The sequence below is a fragment of the Nanorana parkeri genome, unplaced genomic scaffold (assembly GCF_000935625.1).
Source record: "Nanorana parkeri isolate BGI_ZX_2015 unplaced genomic scaffold, ASM93562v1 scaffold322, whole genome shotgun sequence".
Lineage (NCBI taxonomy): Eukaryota > Metazoa > Chordata > Amphibia > Anura > Dicroglossidae > Nanorana > Nanorana parkeri.
The window spans coordinates 1,252,151-1,277,948 of NW_017306590.1; the positions used below are offsets into that span (position 1 = coordinate 1,252,151).

Below are 25,798 nucleotides of genomic sequence, written 5' to 3' on the forward strand. Positions count from 1 at the left end.
GAGGAAAAAGCTGTCAGCTTAATGTCTGAAGCTGACAGCTTTTTCTCCATTCAGATCGGCATCTAACAGGTTGCCCAGCAGGAAAAGCCTCCCGGCTGTGTAGCCTGTCACGGAGCCTCAGCGGTGAGGAGTAAGTGAGGGACAGGGAGGCTCCTTCCTGTCTCCTTTTCACTAGCTTGGGGGTGGGGCTTCGTCCAGCAGGGGTGGGGCCTAGTCTGTCATGGTCCGATCTGCTCCTTACAATGCAGGTTTGAGTAGGCCTATTATTTAGAAACAATACACTTCCTAAGTGACTGATACTTTACCTCAACAGTGAATACTGGTCCCCAAAGCAAATTGTCATAATGTGGGACTAGCAAACTTCCACATCATGGAAACTAAAGGTGGCCATACAGTGTGCAAATTTCCACCGGTTCCGCTGTCGGCACCCTTTCTGCCTGCATCCCTCGATCAGCTGATCGAAGCTGGTCGTAAAATCTTCGTATGTACAGAGTCGGCAACCAATGAGCTGCCTCCTCTGTTGGGGTATTCTGACAGTGGCCAGCAGCCGCTGTCTGATACAAAAAGAAATGGCGGGGATTCCTCGATCATTGCACTTGTAGTGTTGATGGAGGAATCTGTTCTATTTTGATTTTGTTTGGTTTGCTGGTTGAACGAAAAAAATAGAGCAGTGTATGGCCAGCTTTACCCTCTGGTTCTCCCGCATTCACTGCTGACAGGTCTGCACTCCCCAAGTCGCTTGGTCTTCTTCCGGCCTGGTGTCAGACCCATTGGCTATTGGGTGCCCAATTATGAGGTTACTCCACTGCACACATCTAAAGTTACATAATCCTACATGTCATCCAGCTCTATTTCTGGCATCTTACAGATCTTTAGTGCAGCTCCATAGACTGCACATGTGTGCCGCAGGCAGTATATGCACACAAAAAACATTGCTAGGAAACAGGTAAAACAGAAGAGACTTTACAAACTTTTTTTCCAAAAAACTTTACCTGACAGCAAAATTCTTTTATAGATCAGTTCCCGTTAAGTAGTCAGGTAGATACATTGGGATTGATTTACTAAAGGTACAAAGGCTCCCTTTGCAAGGGAAATTGCACTTTGCTCCCTGTTATTTTAGTGAATGAGGTGAAGCTCTGCTGACTTTCATCACCCAATCATGTGCAAGCAAAAAATGTTTTGCATTAGCAAATCAACCCCATTGACTTAAATTTTCTGAGACTGGAGCAAACAGAATCTGAAGCAGTACCCCAATGCAACCAATCAACTTCTATCTTTCAATTCAAAGCTTTTAAATTACCTTTTAAAGGGAACAGCTGATATACCTTTAGCAAATCAACCCCAATGCCTCACTGCTCCTGTTTAGCATTGCCTTGCTATGTGACAGAACTGATAAAATATCCCTCATTTTCTCTCTAAACTGCATCTATTGATGATCCCCTGCCAATTTTGCATAGGATAGCCATGACTTAAAGCACTGCTTCCCCTTTATTAATTTAACTATTTCCCTGCCAACGACGTAAGGCTTACGGCGGAACACACCCGCTTGCAGCTGGCCACGGCAGTAAGCCTTATGTCGGTGGCTTTCGCCCTTCTACTATAAGTTCATGGTCGCTTTAGCGACCATGAACTTATATCAGAAGGGTACCTCCGACGGTCCCCTGTAAATTAATAGCTGCCATCAGTACTATGTGGCCCCAGTTATGAATGAACAGGAAGTGCTTTCCATCACTTCCTGCTCACTCATGAGTTTCTAAATGGGTAGAAGCTGATCTGCACAGAGGCTTCTATCCATTCATAACTGGTTGATAGTAAATATTTACTATCTCCAGTTTGTGAATGAATGGGAAGCCTCTGTATTGAGTGCTTTCCATTAATTCAGTGCTGAGGTTGCAGAGAAAGAGATTGAGGACTCTGTGTCCTCAATTTCTTTTTCTATTGCAAAAGGGAAATGTCAGGGGTCCGTGTGGGCCCGGGACTGGCATGGCAGGTTTCCATGCATCAATCGGAGAGAGATCAGCAGGCTTCTAGCCGCTGATCTCTCCTCCGATCACTGGACTTGGATGTTATGTGTATTACATCACTTCCGGTGTCACTGTTTACATTTTCCAGCTTTTGGAGCCAGGAGCAGAAAATTGGTGAAGCAGATATCTGCTTCATCAGCTTCTTTGGGGTCCCCTGGTGACATTAGGGGTCTGAAAGACCCCTGATGTCTCCATAAAGAGGACCTGTCACACCTTGTCTGCTATTACATAGGGGGCTTGTCAGCCCCCTATGTGATAGCAAAGTAAAAAAAAAGTGCTTAAAAAATAACTAAATTAAATAAAAATGTAAAAAATGCAAAAACATTTTTTTTAATTCTCCCGCTCCCCACCTGCACGCACATACATAATAAAAATCGCACCACACTTTTCATTTTGAGTAGATTTCCCTTCAGTCACTGTCCCAGACAAAGAAACAGGTCATGAAAGCAAATCTTGTCACAGTGGGTGTAAATCCCTTTGGAGACATTTGTCAAAGAGTGTGTATTATAATGAGTATTAGACCCAGATAAAGAAGTAATTCCAGTCCAATAGCACATACAAAATAGAGAAAGCATGTACTGGATTTAAAAAGAAAGGGCTTGTTGTTGTGACACCCCAAGGTACAGCAGAAGATGAACATTTTAGGGATGCAATATCCTCTTATTTATTTTCTGAGGAGGATATTGAAAGTGTATCTGTTGTGACTTCCAGCAGTACAGAAAGACAGTAACAATAAGTACCAGAGCAAATGCCTCAATTTCCTTTCCATTCTTGTACCATTTCCCCTCCATTCTTGTAACAGTTATGACTAACATTTTTGGATTTCCCATTACTGTCAAACCCTAGAGCCAATTGCCAATAGGACAGATAAAGGAATGACTCTCCCCACAAGGGACACAGACAGCAATAAAAACCGGAAAGGGATTTCAATAATTACCTACTCTATCTAAACCTACAAAAAATAATTTGGCTTTAGATATACTTATATATGTAAGATAATGCTACTAGCATATCTATGCCCCAGGCAGAAGTCAACATATGATACTTCAGCCACAGGTAAGGGTAAGAAATATACATTTGCCAGCCTGTGTATGTGTGCTTAAGGTAGGCTTTGGTCAGCTATATGAACTTTTTTGGAGTTTACCAGTGAACAGCAGCTCAATCAAAGAGCTGCTACCTGAAAACAATTTGAAATCTGCTGATTTTCACAAGTTATAGAAGATAGTTTTTTTTTGTCATCATAAAAAGGTAATGGTCTTTACACTGCCCATGTCTGAAAGACCCAAACCTGCCTGATTCTGCAAGGCATAGATGACATAGTGGGCTCCAGTGGAAGCCCAAGAGACCGGAAAGATCTATTATTAACATAAATGTATGGGGAGCTTTATTTGACAAGATTATATACAGTTTCTAGAACACCATGTTATAAACTAAATAGGAACAAAACAGACAACTTTTGCTACCCCCTGCCCCTCATATATTCCTATTATTCCATCACCATGATGGGCTGCCTCACTGGCCAATAGGAATGTGTAGGAGGCAGGAAGAGGCAGGCAAGATTTGTCATGCGCAGATAAAGTATTTTCCGCCAGCACAACAAGGGATTCAGCCATCTGCAGGCACTTGATTGTTGATGACCGATTATTGTTAACATAACAAATACGTTAGTTAAAGGGAGAAGATTAGTCACCCATTAGAAATTTCATCTTAGCTATGATGCCATAACTAATATTACAGTATGTGCTATGTATGCTTCAGATTAGCCCAGTAGGACAAACTGAGTACCAGATTCTTGTGGAACAGATTGTAGTTTCCCCTTGATGAGAATTATTAGAGCTTTTTCCTGGCGAAGTCTACCTAATAAAGTATTGGAGGATAAATGAAACCAACATTTCTCTCCTCTCTTTTTATCTAATAAACATCATTAGCACATGCAGTAGAGTACACCCTTTTCAAGTCTACTTACTAAAACTAATCACTCAAACCTCAAGACATGTTTCAAACTGCTCAGCCTAGTTGTCAAAAATACCAGTACCAAGAATGATATCTTCTATGGCAACCTCAGCTAGGTATTTCCGGCTCTATAAGCCATTTCATGAAACTAACAAGACCTATAAAATTCAGAGTGCTGATAACAATTAATCCTTGGGCCACTGCCCCTTAACAGACCAACTGACTTCCACCTGTGATTACCCAGCAAAGAAAAATAATTATAAACAGAAATGATAAAATGCTTAATTTTTTTTATTCTGGTAATTATCATCACACAGATTTTATGTTATGCTGATGAAATGTTGTGTTAAACAGCCAAGAAACTTGCTATACTGAAGGCAGCCCTTGAACCTTAAACAAAAAAGTTGTGAAACGGTCCAAGATTCTAAGAGGGTTGAGAACCGCTGCTTATTATGGTTTTGTTACTTGTACAATAAGAAATGGGACACACAAATAAATAAAGGTCATGTAAGCCATTAAGAGACAAATTAGTATTTCAGTCTTCTTTTAACATACAAGTGTTATCTGTGTTATCTGTTCCACAAAAACGGTCTCTAGACTGGCACTTAAGTGTCTTTGTTCTGTTTACAGCATTTACAGTTCCTGGAATTGGGATACATTTATTTATCTTTGTTAGATGAAGGTTTATGTAATACTGTTTGGTTTCAGCTCCAAATAAATCCTTTCTGCTGGACACACATGTAGTTATACTTTTAGCATAGCTGGAATGAGGTTAGGTTCTTCTGTATGTACACAGATCCCTGAGTCCCAAGCCCTGCATGGGGCCACCTATGTTTAAATGCTTCTGACAGGTCTTATTATACTTCTTCTCAACCCCAGGGAGGGTCAGAAATAAGCAGGCAGTGTAGGATACTGCCTGTTGCAAAGGTGCCCACACCTGACTTTTGGACTTGAGATATAACATCACACTATGTATCTCAGGTAACAAAGAATGCCATGCACTCATGACCAAAACACATGAGGAAGGACAATGTGCATGAGGCAGGGAGGAGAGCGGCAATAGTCACATGAATGCAGTAGGGGATGGACATACATATGGGAAACATAGTAACACGTCACAACTGAATTTAAGTTTTTGCCATATTGATGTAGGCTGTCAACAATGGCAATAACAGTTCTGTGGCATATTCTATAACATGTTTTTTCTCTTTGGCTATTCCATAACAACCCCCCTCTTTAGTCTAGAAGACCGGCCTCTTAATACTAGCCCTTTAAACTGCACACTGTTGTGTGTATGGGTTTCTGGGGCATATAAACAACTAATAACTAGAATTCAAGGTGTCCTGGGTTCCAAGTATTTTTCTGCTTTTATAGTTTTTTTTCTTACCCTGTGCAGTTATGTAGTGTTGAGCAAATGCATAGAAAATTGTTGTTATAATTAGATCATTAGCCCCTTTGCTGGTCTGTTAATATTGCTCTACAAAGGGGTCAATGAGAATCATTCATTCATAGCAGTACCATCATGAATGCATCTTCTCACCCTCCCCTCCCCCACCATGGCCCCATTTACAGTCTGTCTTCCTGCACGTACTTCTGTTTGTCACGGGCGTCACGAGCTTTTGCACGGTTCTGGCGGTTAGCTGAAGCTGGGATGGAGTGAACAGATGAGCTCTTTTTGCTTGAGGAGTGTGAAGAGTGCGAGGAGTGAGAGAGGCTGGCACGAGACTGGCTGGCATTGTGGTCGAACTGCATCAGGCAGAAGATGAGGTCAGTGGGCACCATCTCAAATTCATAAGGAGGATTTGTGATAACATACCTGGAAGACAAGAGCAGATTTCTCTAGCTGACATGAAGTGAGAGATCAATTAACAGCCAATATAAAACATGAACTATCCAAATTGTTAGGTGTACAAGAACACTTCACTACTACTATTTGTTCATAAAAAAAGACACCAGTACATAGCAGAACAAGAAAATAATTTTATTGTAATCTTATCCAATATCTCTACTTACCTTTTTGTACACTGACTTGGTGTACTTAAGTGTGCATCACGTAGCCGATATATGCCAAAGCATAACATGTTGTATGTTTTCAGAGCTTTGCAGTACAAATCCCCATAACATCCACCATCCTGCAGAAAGTAAGAATATGCATAAGTCTACATATCAGTTGAGCAATCGGTTATATATCTGTTCAAGGTGCCTCTTCATTTCCATTGTGACTAAGCAGTAATTCTGCTTTATTGTATATTTAAAATAATAACACTCCTCTGAAACCTTTCAACATCAACAGATGCCCTCTGAGTAATTAATAAAACGTGTCTCAGACAAACTCAACTATGTCTTAACTGGAGCACAGCAATCAGCTTTTAAACTTTGATTTACCAAGCTGTCAAAGCTTGCACAGCAAAATATGTTGTTTTGTGCTTTATGTATATCATTTGTGGTTTGGGGGGACAGTACTGTCTGGCCACCTCTTCAAATTTTATTGTAATTAAAATGCACACAAATCTCATTTGACAAAGTTTAGTTTTTTGGAATGAAGATTTTTTGGTTTAAATTGATCTTGTTGGTGGAACACAGTGGTTTTCCTTCTGCCTGTTATTATTACACTACCAAAAGATATGAGATGGCATCTGCACAATCAAGCTGTTTTTGCATGGACTGGATGATGATCTCATTCTTGGGAGGCCCACAGACAGCCACCGTCTCAAAAGAGAATTAGAAAAAGTTTATTAAATTGGTCTGTACCTGACTGACTCTTCCTTACCCCAAGATCAGCAAATGGACCATCATACAATGCCAGCTGGGCTACTCGGCAGCGATCCCTGTTGGCTAGGGTTTGTGGGGTGCTGTACCCTCCTCGTAACGCATTCTCTTCTGCTATAAGGGCCTCTAGCTCTGGTGTTGCACCTCCTGTCACCAATGTTCTGATCAGCGTTAAAATATTGTCATTGAAGTATGTCTAGGAATATGAAAAATTTTAAAATGTTAAAAATGCACTCATCATCAGACATTACTATGCAACTGTGGAAAGCATCAACATCATCATGAGTTATGGGTCAGAGAAACTTTCAATCGTTTTCATCGACTTGTGGAGTTCATGTCCCAGGTACCTAAACTTGCTCTGAAGATAAAACCTGATGTACCACAACATAAAAAAAGTTGTAATGATTAAAAAAAAAAGACAAGAACCACCAGATTGAATTTTTAATAAGGCACACAGTCTGTGAGAAGAATCTGTAGTTGGTTTTAATAGGTACGGCACAAATCTGGAATTTTAGACATCAGACCAGCAGGTTTGACAATACCATGTAGGATGTAGAGGATACGTTTTTTCACTTACCCTTTGAGGGAAGGGGTCTTTTCCATCATGTCCTAGACAGTGGCATTCCTGATCCTGCTGGTCTTCACACTGTGCTCCTACTTCCACATAGGTGATCTGTAGATGGGGTAGAAGAACCCCCAATCTTTATCCTCTACACCTCAAAGATGATCAGAATCTGTTGTGGACTGCTGCTGAAAGGCCTGTCAGATAACAGAACTCCCTTTTCCTGAAGTCCAGAGTTATGAGTGTTCTATTTCAGCCTCCAAATGTTCACTGGTTTGCTTTTGATTGCGACAAACTTTGTTCAAACTTCCTAAGTAAACACTCTTATTTGATGGCCACCTCAGCTGTTGATCCAACTTCTTTCTCCTGTTCAGGGATTTGTTCCGTCTGTTTTATTTATGGTGGATGATTAGTTGTTCGACACATAATAGTTGTGGTCCATCATTCTTGCAGGTAGCAGTTTCCCTGCAGTGATGCTACCTGTCCTGCTCGGGTACACCAAATTAATTCTCTGTTCCACATTCCCTTACCCCTTTTTTTAATCTAGTCTTGTTAAGGCAATGCTTCCTTTGGAAGGTCTTATGGTAGGATTCCACTCCCGTTTGGTCTCGCAGTGTGCTGCTTAGCCCTCAGCTGGACTGCTTTTGCATGTCCCAATTATCTCTAAATAACTGAATCCTGTGTCTCTTAATGAAGAAGAAAGAAAATAGACTGTTTTTTCCCTTGCTTACCAGAAAATATTGTATGTTTCTTTGAATTCATTTTAGAAAACATGTCCCACCCCTCTGGTAGCAAAGCAGTATTAGGAGTAGATCACAAACACAAACTGAAACATGCTGGGAATGGGGGGAAGTTATACCTGCCTGGCCAACAGCAGTTTTGTTTGGCAGTGACTAAATCCACCGCATTGTCTCTAAATATCTGAACTATGTGTCTCCTTAATGAACTCCAAGAAACATATTTTACAGTAAGCACAAAAATCCAGATTTACATTAGTATATTGCACTGGATTTCTAAATGACCAGGTGCAAAAAAAAAGTGTTCCTCTAATGAATCACCTAATAAGGGGCATGATGGTATACAATTGTTGTAGTGAAAGGTTGATTGAATTTTCAGACATGACATGCATTGGTTTGGAAGCCTGCTTTTGTGTTGCTAATGTCACAGCCGATTATCCTTTGCTGAACTAAGGTCTTGGGTGTTTCAGAACTCTTTCAGCTGCTCTGACAAGAACATGTATCAATTAAACATTCAGCTAAATGGTAGACAGGCTTGTGTCCTTAAAAAAAAAACTCTAGGGTATGTAGAAGGCTTCATATTTAAGTGACATTCTGGCAGTGCACGGTTGAGCCCATCATGCTTTTTAAATATTAATCATGCACACTGCCACATGACTGCTTCATTAGAATCATGCATTGCTTACTGCAGTCTACACAAGTCTATGAAGGGATCAAATGACATGCGTAGAGCAAACCATGCTGAGACAGGTTGTAGTAAAGTTCAGTTGGCACGTCATGTCAAATAGCTGAAATTACATCATAAATAATATTTAACGCATGTGTCGGCAATAGTTATTTAGCAAAGGAGAGCTTCCTCACTAGATAAAAGTACAACCCCAATTTCAAAAAAGTTTGGATGGTGTGTGTGTGTAAAATCCAGATAAAAACAGAATGCAATGATTTTCAAATCTCATGAATCCATATTTTATTCACAATAGAAAATAGAAAGGCAGCAACACATCTCGAAAACGTTGGCACAGGGCAACAAAAAGCTGGCAAAGAGGTACTAACAAGAAAGAGCTGGAAGAACTATTGCAATTAAATAGGTTAATTGGCAACACATCAGTTACATGATTGGGTATAAAAAGAGCATCTTAGAGAGTCAGAGCGTCTCAGAACTTAAGATGGGTAGAGGTTCACCAGTATGTGGAAAGCTGCGTCTAAAAATTGTCAAACAATTTTAGAATAATGTTCCTCAACGAAAAAATGGAAATACTTTAAATATATCATCGTCTATAGTACATAATATCATCAAAAGATTCTGAGAATCTGGAGAAATCTCTGTGAGCAAGGGACAAGGCCAAAACGCAGATGGCACGGCATTAAAACAGGCATAAATTTGTAAAAAAAATTCTGGAAAAACAATATCCACTATGCATTAGTGCATATGGAATGGGCAGCTTGCACATCTGAAAAGGCACCATTAATGCTGAAAGATATATCAAGGTTTTCCAGACAATGTCTCCTCAGTTTTCAGACGTTTACAGAGTGTAAAAGAAGAGGGTATATTACACTCTGGTACACATGGCCCTGTCTGAACTTTTTTGAGACGTGTTGCTACCATCAATTTAAAAAGTACCTTCTCTTTTCCTTAAAGAAGAACTATGAGGTGAGTCATTTTCACTCATCCTCATAGTTCTAGCCGACCTGTGACAATGAAACTATCACCGGTCGGCTCAGTAGATCGAGAAGTGAGCGAACAAATACCGGCGTTCGCTCACTTCTCGATCCCGTCACGGCAGAGAGCCGTGACAGGGGAGGGACTGGGTTCCCCGCTCCCCACTCCGATCCTCCAGCGCTGACTGGCAGAACGGACGGGGGAGGGGGCGGGTACAGCTGGCTTTGCCTCAGCTTCGGCGTCTCAGTATACCGCGAGCTGTAGCTCGCGGTATACTGAGCTTAGGGTGACGGGAGGACGCCCTTAGGAGAACTATGGGGAAAAGCCCTAACCCCATAGTTCTCCTTTAAAATGATACATTTTCTCAGTTTAAACATTTGATATGGTTTCTGTTTTTCTATTTAGAATAAAATATGGGTTTATGAGATTTGCAAATCATTGCATTCTGGTTTTTTATGTAGATTTTACACAGTGTTCCAACTTTTTTGGGAATTCAGGTTGTAGTTTTTAGGTACTGTTGTCACATAGTGATGGAGCACATTGGTGATGTCACCAATTCCAGCATTCTTATGCAACTTAATCAATATCTATCCATCCCACAAAAGCTGACTTCATTAGTTAATAGACACAAAGTGTTCTTTAATAATACAGGAACAGTTATTTTTAAGAAAATCACTTACTGCACTCATGAGTGAGTCCAACACGCTTACAGCAAAGGCAGTTCCACAGGCAAAAGGCTGGGTCAGATAGAGCTCAGTGTCTGGGTCATCATCATCATCTTGATCCAGAAACTGAACATTGGAATCATTCACTGTAAACCACAAACACAAAGTCATTAGCTCTAGAATACAGAAGAGGTTATACTTTTGCTGATCATACCCCACTTACTAATGAACATTGCTACATTGCTACTTGTACATGCTGGCTTCTGGTGAGCTCACAGTGGGGGCTGTTATTCTCTTATTGATACTACACAAAAGTCAGCCAAAAGTTTAAATCAGCTCTGCCAAAACGAAACAGGTTACGAAGAACACGTCTACTTAAAGCAAAACAAATATATTGTTTATGCCAAAATGCCTGAGATAAACTCAAGGGTATTGTAAATATGCAAACAGCCATAAATCAAATGGGTAGCAAAGCTTTGCAGAGGCAAAAAAGAATGGGCCAAATAGGTGTGCACAGTGGATTTATCCTGCTGCCTGTATTTCTGAAGTTCTTTCTATCCCGTATATCTCTAAACCTCCCACTGCCCCCAAGAAAATCAGAATCTATCTGCTCTTCAATAACCCAAGAGCTTGATCACTCCAGAGAAGTCAGAAATGAGAAACAAACACTAGGAAAAGGCTGCAAGGCATGTGGAGTCTTCGGTTTTTGCCTTTTGAATCATGTCTCCCTTGTCTGAACAGCCAATCATACTGACAGACAAACAGGAGCTGGAGGCAGCTAAGTATCAGCTCCGTTATAAGAAAAGATTCTGTATCAGAGGTTATTGTGATCAAAGTCATACTGATGTTGGCGTGAGAACCATGAACAGAAAATCGTTACAGAAGATGCAAACCAGTTTCACTTAAAAACTAGAGCCACACACACAAGGTACAAAACAGAAGCAGCCAAAACCAAAAGCACTGCATGATAATGTAGTGAGGTACTGTCCCTCGCAAAGTCAAAAAGGAAAGCACTTAAAACACAGAATGGTAAATAAAAAGAATTAACTTAAATACAAAACAATATGTACAGTACAAATGCGGTGTAGGGGTGCAACCAGTCCAACAACAGAGCACAATGCATTTGTATGTGCATTAGACCTCATCATATGAACTCCCCAGAAAGAACTTTTTCATACCAGTGATTTTCCTTCCATGATATCCATGATAGATGGCTGATCATATGCTTTTAAATGAAAAGAAAATTGCATTGTGGGAAGGGGACACAAGAAGTTTACCATTTAAAATAATTAAGGGGAGTTCAAATGATTCAATCCTCCAAAGTACATTTTAAAGTAATAAGGATGGATTCCATCAAGTGGTTGGCCTGAACACACAGAGTTTCTTTTTTTTGAACTGTGTTTGCTGGTTGCGCCTCTCAGTGGGCCAGCCATATAATTACCACAGTGACAAAAAGGTAAAGAAAGAAGAGGGGCTTCTCCTTACCCAACTCTGTAATTATTGGTAATTGAGTTCCACTGGTTTTTTCCTGACTGAATGAAATCAAAGGCAGCAGTTTGCCAGGCTTAGCTGAATGGTGGTAGTGTTAGATGGGGATAAGGCAGGAGAGGTTTAAAGAGAAAAGACAGAAAGAGGGTGAGGCAATAAGGCAGCTCCAGGAATGAGACAGGATAGAGACAGATAGGAGGTACAGGACCGAGGACAGATGTATCTCAAACATATTCATAGTTGTGTGACACAATATACTAAGATGCTACATATTCACATATGCAATAGAAAACATTGCATATTTATGTTAGAGGTGACTGGCAATTTAAAGCAGATAATCTCTTAATAAAAGCCACTTAAAAGATGTTGGATCCTAACTTACTGGATGTGCCATGTTGCTCAATGTGCACAAAAACTATGTGTAAATATTATCTAGAACTGCAGCACTCTAACTACATTTGCATCATTCTTATCAGATTCGTATCAGATGTCATGTACAGAATGATCATTGTACGTACTTGAAAATGGAGTAGCAGAAGCAAATATAGGAAGGCACTGCCTACACCATCCTGCAGAATCCTGGTGCAAGGTGCAAATGTCCACACATTCACACTTTACCTGCATTGATTTCCAGCTTACCTCTATTTATAAATTATACAATGTTTTAGTTGCATAAATTCATTTTTAAAGATAAAGAAAATAATTTTTGTCACACTAGGTAAACTGTGAACGGCGTAGTCACATTATAGCTACATTGTATATGCTCCAGGTAAAAATTGGGATTTGCTGCCATTAAGGGAAAAAGATGTCACCGCTCAATACCCTCATCTGCTTCCCCTGCCACTGGAACTCCAGGGGCCAGCTAAGGAGCTCAACCATGCTAGCAGATAGAGGAGGAAACAGGAAGCTGTACAATAATGACGTACGATCCTGAAAAGTCAGCACATAACACACAGCAGACTCCGGGGGAGGGAAGTGTTATATACAATACAAAATAAACTTCTTTTGTTCAAAACCTTCTAGTTACAAAATTTACAATAAAAATATTTCTGCACACAATGAAGATACAGCTATATTGGGATACTATGGGCAGTTAGAAAAAACAGAAACGTATCATAAGTAGCAAGAACCCTCCTAAAAACATGAACATTCATTAAAGATGAATGTATAAAGCATAAAAAAGATGATCTTAAAGACTTTGATACCAGAAGTAGGAGGGAATATAAAAAGTGTTATACTTACTCTGTATCCTTAGTGACTGGCTATAGTATGGAATTCGAAGTTTAAAAAAAATGATACACAGGTTATGACCTATATTGCATGGCAACACTGAATCAAGGAGTTTCTTTTGTGACCAAAAAGGCACCTACAATTGGTAGTTTTTGTTTCCCAGGCTATTTCAGTCTAACAGGAATTCGCATAAATGGCTGGACATGGTTGGGAATGTTTAGGTGTTGACCCACTCATTGTTTAAATTGCCCTCATCTGGTGATGCCCATACTGTCCAGTCATTTGCTTATGGTTGTTTGTGCGCTAAGAGTTGGTGAATTATCATACCAGTTATGTAATTTATGCTTTATGTGACCTCTTTAGGGATCGTTTGTCCAATATTAAAACCAACAAAAATACAAGTGTAGCACTTCATTTTGTAGATCATCATGGTTTTAATGTAGACTTCCTTAGAGTAGACATTTTAGAGAAGGTTAGAAACCCTGCTGGGGGTGGGGGTGAGGGGGGTCGATAATTTTGACTTACTATGTACAAGAGAAGTATATTGGATCTTCAATTTAGAGACTAGAATACCCAAGGGAATTAATTTTAATTGGGATGTTACCTGCTATTATGGATTGATATGTTCTGTTTTTTTTCTTCTTCACTTACCTATTCCCTTCTCTTTTTCCTCCTTTCCTTCCTTTTGTACAACCTTTCCTTTCATCCTCTTTACCCTTGCATCCCCCCTTCTACTCTTCCCTTCTCCTTCCTTCCTCTCCCCCCCAGCTCCTTTAATATGTACAGTATTTAGTATATGGCTGTTCCTTGATCTATTTTCTCAGAAGTGGTTGTTTTCTATTCCTCTCCAATGTATTTTTTTTTTACATTTGTTTTCAGGCCTGGTTAACACCTAGGCGGCAATGTTTTTGCGCATTTGTACGCATGCGCTGAGCTTGCGGTTATTTGCTTGTTTATGCGCGTTTTGCACATTTTGCGCAACTACCAGGAGTGATGTGAACGGAGTGGATCTAGTGGATCTATGCGATGGGGGAAGCTGGTGGATCTTGGTATGTAAGAACTGGGTGAATGCCGTACTGTTAAAGCAAGCTGACTTACAGTTGGAAGCTTCTCTGTGGTCTGTGCGGCGCCCTCATTAGACAGATCCTGGGTCGCCGAGACCCGGTGGTGTCCCCGGTGGTATAAGAGGTTGGTCTGTTGGGGGTGCGTGTCAGTATGGCCGTCCGCGTTCTCGGCTGGCCGGGCCGCGTCGGTCAGGGACGGAGACAGAGTGGGAGGAGCTATACCCGGCTGGGGAACGCCCTGTGACGGGGTGGATCCCAAAGTCTGTGACTGTCGGGTGTCTCCAGTGGCTGGCTACGCGTTTCGAGGGTTAACCTCTTTTTCAAGCCTCAAAACTACTCCAACAATCTGCCATTGTGGACATCTTTCTGAAAATCTGGTGCAAGCTAAAACTCTAAAGCTAGACTCTACAGAAAAGCAGCATTTTCTGTAAGGAAAAGTCAGCAATGGTTGCCACAACATTTTTCCCAGTATCGGTTGCCTATGAAGTGAACCTGTGCTGTACACATGTAGTGGAAAGCAACAGTTTCACCTAACTACAACTCTCACTTGCTGCAAGCACCTAGGTCTGTCACAAGGGGGCTGAGATAGAATTCTCAGGCCTGTGTAAGATCCATATCACGACCTGGAGCTTACACAGGACTTTTTTTTCCAAGCAGCAAAATAAAGCAGCAGGGGTGTGAAGTGTAGGTGCCTATGTGCAGCTGGGAAGGGCATCAGTCAAGTGGACTTCTTGCTTAGTCTTGCATGCACAGGTTCACTGTAAGTGTGCCTAACCAATCACAGATGTCAGGCTGGACAATTGACACACTCCCAAGACCAAAAAAAAACCCATGTACGATTGTTTAAAACACCTATGTAAGATGCTTGTTGGTATCCTTACAACTTATTGGAACAATGATTCATTCCTCTTAAATAGGATAAAATGAAAAGCAATAGTCTCCTGTATACCTGCATGCCTTTGGTATTTCATAGAGTAAAATAAAGAAAGTGTGAAAAGAGATAAATTATAGCTTGCTCCACAAAGATATTCTAAAACAGCATGGACAATTTTTTGGTACCCCTAGAAAAGATTATTTAGAATTGGATTTTATTGATATTTCAGTTTTCTCTAATTAGTATTACACAGGTCTTCAATACTGTAACTAGTCATTCAGCCTGTTTAAATAGCGAAAAATAGTTACTCTGCTGTTTGCTATCATCATGTGCACCACACTGAATATGTACCATAGAAAGCAACGGAGAGAGTTTTCTGAGGTGATCAGAAAGAAAATTCTAAACCAGCATGCCGAGGGAAAAGGCTATGAGATCATCTCCAATCAGCTGTTCCTGTGACTACGAATGCAAATATTATTAATGAAAAGTTTTTTGTTTAGAAGCGCCAAGGGCAATCCTTATCCCTCACAAGGAAGGAGTACTGAGCATATGTACTCACAAGACTGAAGTAAAAACGAGCTGCAGAACAATAAAACCGGAGCAGTAAAAGGATCCATACAGTGCGTCCTGTGTGTGAATTACTGAGGTGTCGCCCCCTTCATCAGGACGTGATAACAGTCTCCTCCCTGCTGTGACTAAAGAAGGGGCAGCTGGGGCGTGATTGGACCGGGCAATAGATGCTGATGGGACATCAGCGTATGGTGGGTGGTGTCCAGGTTGGTGATGGGCAGGCTGTACATGCCTTAAATCTGACACATAACTCGCGGCCAATCGGAGCTGTGTAAAACCGAAGGCTATACAGACATTAATTATGTCATTGATGAGATGTCCCAGTCCATAGGGACAGAAAGCTGCTATCAGCCCTGTGTAGATTCACAGGGGGAAAGGGGTAACCGAAACGGAGGGACGGGAGACTGGAATCACTACTCGGCACATACCACATTATATATAAATTCGTTAGGTGCAGAATTGGGGGTGAAACTGAGACCTTTGAGGAGAACAGATTTGTCTATTTTTAAAACATTACCGATGGAAGAAGGTTACCGTTGGGCTTCGTTGGATGTAGCCTCCTTATATACCTCCATCGAGCACCAATTCGGCCTTCAAGCGGTCCAACATTTCATGGCCAAATCGGGGGATTTTAATTCTGGTCAGGCCACCTTTATCCTTGAAGCCATTGAATTTGTTCTGACGCATAATTATTTTATGTTTCTTGACACTTTCTACATTCAATTAAAGTGCACCGCCATGGGAGCTAGTTTTGCAACCTGTTATGCCAACTTACTTATGGGATTCTGGGAGAAATGTCATATCTGGTCTTATAACCCATTTGGATCCAAGTTGGTTTTATTCGACAGATATATAGACGACATCATTATTATTTGGGACGGCACAGATGATGAATTCTTATCCTTTGTGGAATATTGTAAAAGTAATCACTTTAAATTAGATTTTACTTTTGTTATTGATGACAAAAATGTGGTGTTTCTAGATCTAGAGCTAGGAGTAGATGAGACAGGTATCATCCCAGATCCATCCCAGTGGATTAGAAATGTTCCTGATGGACAGTTGGCAGACTAAGAAAAACTTGTACATCTAACCTCGACTATCAGTCCTTGGGGGCGACACTTACTAAGAAGTTTCTAGATAAGGGATATGAGGCCCAGTTAATTGAGGATGCCTACAGAAAACATCTTGTGACTATCCCCAAAAAAGTACGGACCAACAAGAACTTGTACAGAATACATTTCTGTACACAGTTCAATGATGGAGCGTTTCGGATTTCAAAAATCCTGAAAAACCACTGGCGTATACTCAAAGAAGACCCGATATTGAAACATTCCCTTCCGAACTTTCCAAATATAATTTATAAAAAACCTAAAAGACCTTTGCAGTTTAATAGCCCCCAGCAGACTAAAATCCACCAAAACAACTAATTTAGGTAAAGGACTCTTTGGACAAATGGGGTGCTATAAATGTAATGTTCATAGCTGTGGTGCCTGTCCTTTTTTGTGGCACAGGAAAAAAGACATTTCCTACTGTGGGGGGCAGACGTTTCCCATCAAACAATTTATCAATTGTGCGTCGCGTTACGTTATTTATGGCATTATTTGCCCTTGTGGCAAGCTGTACGTGGGGCGCACAACAAGAACCCTTAGGATTAGATTTGGAGAGCACAAAAGAAAAATTCTGAAAAAAGCAGATGACCATTCGATCCCACGACATTTTCTTGAGGCTCACAAATCTAATCCGGAAGGACTGAAGGTTTTCGGGATTGAGATGATCCCTGACAATTCTGATGAAGGCCTCAGATTCAAAAAACTTTGCCAAAGAGAAGCCTTTTGGATTAATTCTCTTAATAGCCTCCATCCCTCAGGTCTCAATGAGGGTCTTGAATTGGCCTCTTCACTTTGACCCCATTATTAATCTATTCCAGTTCGTGATCCTGATCCTCCGCCATCACCATCCACAGTCGAAGGATCGGTACATATTTTCATCCTTTATTCCCATCAGCCCCATCTCCTTCTGTATGCCCATTATAGCTCTTGCACATTACTTTCCCATGCTAGATATACATACATTCTTATGGTTTTATGCTCTCTCACACTCGCATTTATTACACACCCTTCATTCATTCATGCAGTTCTAATTTGCATTTGATATATATATATATATATATATATATAATCCGATTGGCCGCGAGTTAGGTGTCAGATTTAAGGCTTGTACAGCCTGCCCATCACCAAACTGGACACCACCCACCATACGGTGATGTCCTATCAGCATCTATTGCCCGGTCCAATCACGCCCCAGCTGCCCCTTCTTTAGTCACAGCAGGGAGGAGACTGGTATCACGTCCTGACGAAGGGGGCGTGCCCCGGAAACGCGTCGACACCTCAGTGATTCACACACAGGACGCACTGCACGGATCCTTTTTCTGCAGCTCGTTTTTACTTCAGTCTTGTGAGCACCTGTCAGTTCACTTTTTATGCCTGTTTATTGGAATAAACAAATCTGCACCAGGAAAGGCGCACCTTTTTGTGCTTTTTTGCAAATATTATTAAGTTTAAGGTCCATGGGAGAGTAGTCAATGGTCAAGTATCTGTCGAGGAACGCCATTGTTGAAAAAAAAAAACAGAAAAAAAACAAACAGTCTAGGAATTGCTAAAATGCATATTGACCAGCCACAATGTTTCCAGGAGAATGTCCTTTGGAGGAAAAACTGGAGGTTGTTTTGGCAAGCCACCAGCTATCATTACAAACAAAAATAAGATTTCAAAGAAAAGAACACCCACCATACCTACTGTGAAACATGGAGGAGGCTCATTTATGTTTTGGGGTTGCTATGCTGCATCTGGAAAAGCTGGGGGGGGGGGTTGAATATGTGCAGGGCACAATTAAATCTCAACACTACCAAGGAATTCTGGAGTGAAATTTACTGCCCAGTTTCAGAAATGTGTCTCAGTCACAGGTCATAGGTCCTACAACAGTATCATCGCTCAAAACACATAGCTAAAAGCACCCATAAATGGCTAAGAACAAAAGTTTGGCCTTCATTGAGCCCTGATCTAAAGACAGATACATAAATCACTAATTTGAAGTGATTGCCTCTAAAGGTTATGCAACGAAATATTAGTTAAGGGTCCCATAATTTTTGTCCATGCCATTTTCAGATGTTTTATTATTTAAAATATTCTGTTGAATCAAAGCCACATCTGATTTGACTAAATATAAAATAAACAATGATGGCTGCCAATTATTTTTGTCAATTTCAAGTTATTTCAGAGAAAATTGTGGCTTTTTTTGCAGACGGGTACCAACAAATGCATCCACATCTGCGACTGGTTTTACAATAATGAAAGATGCCTGTTTATATTCAAGATGGCCACAAAAACTCATCTCTACCATTCTCTGATTTTGTTTCACTTTGCTAATGGATGTAATGTTCCTGACTTTTGGCCAAGCCCAGCTTTCTTCCATTCCTAAAATTGAACCTACTGGCCTGACTAAAGCACTTTCCTTGTACGAGAGAATGCGTGGCATTTTGTAGTGTCTTCTCTTAGGCAGCATGTTTCCTTTAAAAGTTTAAGATGTCTGACCGGTTCCCTTTAAAAACAGAAACAAAGTCGGGCTAATTGACTATTGATAAACGAATAAAGGGGAATAATATCAATGTGGTACCAGTGAAGAGCATAGATCGGTTTTAGATAGAGTAGGGAAGGGGTAGATCCCTTAATTTATTTTTTTTACTACTGTGTCCCCACTGGGGATATTTTTCTGTTGACTTTTTGTCCTAAAGTGAGTGAAACGCCCACCTTTAATGGCCGTCACTGGAACAGGTGCCCCTATTTTTAAATCTCCCCTCTACTCCTGTTCTTGTGACAATTATCTTTCCCAGTGGAGACACACATAGAGGTATAGATCGGACAGCAGTATAAATCTAACCAATCCCTGCTCTGTTCAAATCTATAAAACAGGTATTGCAAGGGTTTTACTATAAACGTGTCACTCTTGCTGTATTATACTCTCTAAAGCTTAAGTGTTTGTACGAGTCTTAGTTCTATTATAACTTGCCTGCATATTGCTGATCGTTCCTTCTGAGGATAGGAGTGGACATTGCAGGAGAATTTTTCACATAGACTGTAAACTGATAGTAAACACATCTCTACCAGTGAGACAAAACTGTGCAGTGCACCGATTGCTTATTATAAAAGGTATATTTATTCATCCTTTTATACATAGGCCTTACCATGTATATGACACCAGGCAGGATCAACTACTTTACATCTCTTATCACTTAACCAAACATAATTCTAAAACTAATCTATGAAATGCAGCAAACATTAATTGGGCTGATGGAGGAATACTGATATCCATGCACATCTGTTGTTTTGTATAAAACATAATAACAATGTTACTTACCAAGCTCAGTTATGATGGGCATGTTGGCCCCTGTTGTAATAGAAGCCTGTCTTGCTAGACCATGCATTGGACTGTTGTCAGGGGAAGAACGGTCCATCCCAGGTGGAGTAAAACCTTGAAGTAAACATAGGAAACACAAATATGAATAACTGAATAAATACCTTGTGATAGCGAAGAAGGAATAGTATATTTGTATATATACACAAAATAATCAGAAGCAAACACAGCTTATGATCCTTGTGTTATGTAATGCTGGACACCCCTCAACAATCACTCCTGGGGAAACTAGTGATCCACCATATTGGATTTTGATTTTTTTTAACCTTGATTGCTTTCCCAGAAAGACCCAATAGCATTAGCAATTTGCTGACTTATTGAATGTGCTGTCTTAAATTCCTCTTTTAGTCACCATTTGTTATTTGACAAATTCAACAACCCAAAAACAAAAATTCATTTTTCAGACTTTTCCAGACATTTCCAGTGAACTTGCCAGAAATGCAGTGTCCTTGTCATCATTTTTTTCTGCCTGTAAACTACTGATCTCTTCATCCCCAATGTAATGATGTTGAACAAAGGCAGACAGTTTGTAGTCCAGGCTGGCTGACAACCATGGCTCGCTCTGTAGATACAGTGGATGAGTGAGCATAGTTACCCAGGGACAAGATGTTTGTTATATTCAGGATTACCAGGTGAAAATAAAGAAAAAAACCCTTACAAAAAGTAAATTATTGTAGACATCACATCCAAAGGACTAGTAAGCTGCATTGTATTAAATTGTGGTTTGGGGGTTTAGATACAGTGAAGGGAATTTATCAAAACTGGAGCAGTTGCCCAGGGCAACCAATCAGCATCTCTCTTCAGTTTGCTATGTTGGGATATGAAAACGATAGAGAGAAGCTGATTGGTTGCAAATCTGCTTCATATTTTGTCTGCTCCAGTTTTGATAAATTCCCCCTAGTATGCTTTAAAGTGAGATTAAAGTCACAAATTTTTTCCTACACCCATGCTGCTTTAAGGACTAAACTTAAAGGATGCCTCTGGATCCGATCATCTTCTTCCTTTCACTTGTATTCAGCAATCCCTCCAGCGCTGGTGCCGGTCTCTGACCCAGTGCAGACTCTTGTCTCTTCCTGTCCCACGGTATCTGTCCGACGTGCACGCTCCCGGCTGCGTGCATTCAGCTCCACGGTGTCTCTCTTCTCCCCACCGAAGATCTCTGCTGCGCATGCACCCGCCCCATCATCCTGCATGGCCGTTCGAGAAGCTTCAGAGGGGAGCGAGCGGTGGAGACACAGGTAAGTTTTTACTAACGATGCACCAATATTTCGGACGCCAAAACGTATCGTACGAAAATGGAAAAATAGCGGTGCATCACATCCATGCTTTCTCTCCTCCCCGCTTGGTACTGCTCTGTGTCCCAGCGGGGAGGAGAGAACCTGTGAAATGAAGCCGAGCGATGCAAGAGAAGAGCGCTGTGAGTGGCTGGCGTCTCTCCTCCCAGCACCGCTCAGTCTCTTGTGAAAGATCAGGAGAGCGGTGTGTGGGTGGAGCTCTCAATGCTGTCACAGGAGGCCGGTCGTTGCTGCGGGGTAGGAGTCAGCTGTCAGATCGAGATCTCCTCCCCGCACCGCTCGCTCAGCCTGTGACAGCTGATCCAGGATGGAGAGCATGTACAAACACTCAACACACTGCATGGGAAGTGATCTACATCACTTCCTGTTCATTCGTGATTGTGGATATAGTAAACACACTATGTCCACAAGTTATGAATGAACAGGAGCACTCAGTATAGAGGATTTCTGTTCATTTATAACAGGGGCTGCAGAAAAAGAGATTGAGGACTCTGTGTTCTCAATCTCTTTTTCTATTTTAAAAGGAAAATATCAGGGGTAATATTTCCCAGAAGCCCCTAAAAGTAAAGTTAAAAAAAATGGGAACTCACTCCAATGATGGACTACAATCTCACATTTAGTATACTAATTTGTATCTAAGATTGAATTCTATCACTGGAGCGAGCTTGGGGCGTTTTTTTTTTTGCAGGGTAGCTGGGAAATGCACTGGGAAATGTTTGTGTTTGTACTGTGTAACGCCCTTCCATGTGCATCTTACTTTAAAAGCTAGTCAAACATTGATGAGTGCAGTTGCCCTTTGCTTCATTGTGGGATTTGGTGTGGGGATACACTGGGGGGATTCAGCTGCCATTGTTATATGCTGAGCTTCTGGTGTGTCCCTGTGCCTTTAGGGAGGAATGTGCTGCCTCCAGGCATACCTGCACCCAGTTTTTATTTTGCTATATATGGAGGCTGTCCTAGATTAGAGTTAGGACCAGACTACACAGAGGAGCCTTGAAGAGGCAGTGTGGCTTCCACATATGTTTCAAGTTGTGCAACTAAAACCTCTGTCTTTAACACAGGATGTGAGACAGTGTAAGCTTTTTTTGCAGGCTAGGCTAGCTGGTAAGTGTGCTGGGAAATATTATATATATAGTGATGCAACGATACCAATTCAATTAGGGGGGTGTCCGAGTTTGTGCTTACCTAGGGCAGCACAAAACCATAATGCACCACTAAGTCCATCACAGGAGTGAGCTTGGAGATATATATATATATATATACACACACACACACACACAGTATGTAGAATAAGAAAAGCAGAACATAGTCTATAAGTGAACCGAAAAATCATCAAAGCATTAAATATTTATGGTTTAGAAGACATTTTTTTGCAGTTCAATAGGTTATAGAACCATATTCATTTCAATAATGGGTAGGGAGTTTACAATATAGAAATAGGACATCTCCTTCTTTAACATACAATCATTTCTGCTGAGTATTTAGAAATTGGCTTGCTGTTCGTGATTATATGGGTTCTTCTAAATATCTGATCATTCATTAATAATAGGATTACCTATATACTGTCTGCATAACAAAATCAAGGTATGTCATGTTTATGGAATGAACGAAAATGACATAGTTAAAATAAATAATTAACTTACATGTCTGCCTTCCGAACAAACTATTCATCCAAAAACTTATATAATGCACAACTCTATAGAATCAAAAATAGCAAATTGCAATGCTGTACACAGTATTTAAAAATTGGCAGCATTCCTGAACAATGAGAACCCCAATATACTCTACCCCTAACCTCCAGCCTTTTCATTTTGACTGGACAAGCATAACTGATTTTTAGTAACCAATAATACATTAAAACTTCTCAAGACATTTTGCACTGGTAAATCTCACTTGGTTTGCCTGTTTGTATTTCCTGTAGTTTGGGTAGTAGAAACAAGGGTGTAAAGTGTTTGGCAGTAAGAAACCACTAAATCGCAGGCCCCTGTAAACCTCCTTTTTTATATTTTAACAGATCAGAATAAAATTGTGTTTATCAGCTACCATATCCATCCAGGCACAAACGTGAACTATGTCCAGTATGAAGACCCTGGTTTTTCTGCTACATCACAAGCCTCTAATTCTATTGAATAACAACACATGTATAATGCAGGGCCTTGCAAAGACACATCCATCAAGGAAAACTAAAAGTCAAAAAAGCACAGCTAAAGGAAAAATCTGGACCACTTTCTTCTTGAAATAGTTAAGGTTGCAGCAAAGCTATGTCATTTAAAACCATAAGTCCACCGTTTAAATATTTCCCAGTGATATTTATATGTGCTTAAAATAGAATACCATCATGGTCTTTTCATTGAGACGTCATGTTATTCATGTGCTATACAATACTGTATCCAAATCATAGAATAAAGAGCACTTACATGTTAACTACTATTATGTAATTCCTGGATGTCACTTATTGATGTGGTCCCATTTTGCAAAACCTCTACAAAAGTTTGGATGTTTCAGAATAATTAGATAAACAAGGAGTTATTTTACTTGTTATATAGGAATCTACTATAAAAAGTTATGTTTAAAAACAGGCTGCCCTCTGGTGGCTGCCTCATACAATACGATGACAGTAGGTGAAAGGCTTGAAGGCAATTAAATGTTTAAAATTCTTTAGAAGACTGATGCAAGTCTCTTTAGTCAAGACAGCATTGTTAATCAAATGACAGACCTGACTGTCAGATCATGAGATCTGCCTATTTAAAACACCCAGACATAATATGAAACATTCAAATTAAGTTATCAATCTAACAGATTTTAATGACTAAAGAAAAATAATTATAATTTTCAACTTTGAAAAATGTATTTGTTCTTCATTTTATCTTTATGGGAATCCATATAGCATTTTGCATAGTTCAACTCCAGAAAAAGTATAGATTGAAAAGAAAGTAGGGATGTGACAGAATGAATCCAAAAAATACCAGCTGGGCATTGAAATGTGGTATGATTCTATTACTAAATAGCAATGGATAGAAACACTAAACATTTCCAGGTATTTAGGGAGAAAACTATGCGGTCTGTAAATAACTAAACCTTACAATTTTTTTTAAATAAAAGCTTAAAATAGAAATCCAGACAAACAACATAATACAACACTGAAATAAATATGTGAAATTTGATTTGCATAAGTTATCACGACTTACACACCTCTGCAATACATCATAGTCAGGCAGGTGAATCAATACTGGATAATAATCAGTATCACCACACTGCTGAAAGGAAATAGTGGTGTTGGTGAAACAGTTTGGATATATGTATTTAAATTTTATATTTAGTTGCCTCCCTGAAGATCCATTTTGAACCACATGATAAATCAGTGCTTATCTTATTTCCTTCATGAAAACTGCAAGAGAGGCAGGAATATTATACAAAAAAATTTCCAGAAAAAGAGACTACCTGAGAAAAGCCAAATACGTCAGATCCCAAAAGGGTTGAATCTGCCACAATATGATACATAGGAGTTCTTTGAATTCTTTGAAATGGTGCTTATGGGAAAATTATGCAGATTAAAACTTGATTAGGGTGATTTTGTGATGCTCAATCTGGACTTTTAATCTATTAAATTCCTATAAACGAGCCAGTGGAATGGCTCCCTTGACACTGCTACAATAACTATCACAGAGAGTTTTTACAAGGAGCATTCTTTAACCAAGAAAGATTGGACACGTTAGTGGTGCCTGAGTGACGTGTAACTGGGAATTTCTCATTCTGTTTTCTAAATCAATGTAAAAGGTTTACACTGAGCTACCAAGATGCTTAAAACAAGGGTCCTGATTCATGTTCTCAGTAGGCGTGACCTTGTTTACAAATTATTTAAGAGGTCTTGAAAACCCTGAGCAAACACTGTGCTTGTTTGATTCTGGAAGCAATTAAATCACTATAATGAGATATACCAGTCAATTAAGGTAGTGATTAGAAACATGTTAATGACACTGACTTAATGATAATGCCCTTATCTGATTCACTAAGAAGTCTGTAGAGAGATGATGGGCTCTTTTAGGTAGAGGGAAGCATCGGTAATGTTTTGTTAGCTACCGCTATGTCAAAGAAAAATGTGTGTAAGAGCAGCTTGTCCTCTTAAGTACGAAAAGGGTTAGTTACTTTATTTCAGCCACAGGCATAGAATTCTATAAGTGTAGTGATCAAAAGATGCCCATTGCACCTTGCATTTGTGAGACAGTTGCTCTAAAGCAACGGTTCTCAACCTGTGGGTCGCGACCCCATCGAGGTTCGAATGACGATTTGACAGGGGTCGCCGGGAGTCTCCCAGCCGCCGGGGGAGAAGCACTTTCTCCCGGAAAGGTTTACTCTGCTTTGAGTAAACCTTTCCCTGCGATCGTTTTTTTTTTCTGACATCGGGAGCCGCCGTAGGACAGAAAAAAAAAAACCTGC

At 40.2% G+C, this 25,798-nt stretch overlaps 1 protein-coding gene across 1 annotated transcript in view; it reads right to left on the bottom strand.

Moving 5' to 3' along the window:
* The window catches only part of KCNMA1 (potassium calcium-activated channel subfamily M alpha 1), a 166,238-nt gene that overhangs the window by 6,914 nt on the left and 133,526 nt on the right, over window positions 1-25,798 (bottom strand). Inside the window, exons 12-17 of the mRNA XM_018558162.1 lie at window positions 20,010-20,123; window positions 11,856-11,939; window positions 10,386-10,516; window positions 6,748-6,942; window positions 5,991-6,109; window positions 5,569-5,793 (exon numbers count right to left, since the gene is read on the bottom strand). Of these exons, the coding sequence (XP_018413664.1) occupies window positions 5,569-5,793; window positions 5,991-6,109; window positions 6,748-6,942; window positions 10,386-10,516; window positions 11,856-11,939; window positions 20,010-20,123 (868 nt within the window). The remainder of the gene's footprint in view (window positions 1-5,568; window positions 5,794-5,990; window positions 6,110-6,747; window positions 6,943-10,385; window positions 10,517-11,855; window positions 11,940-20,009; window positions 20,124-25,798) is intronic.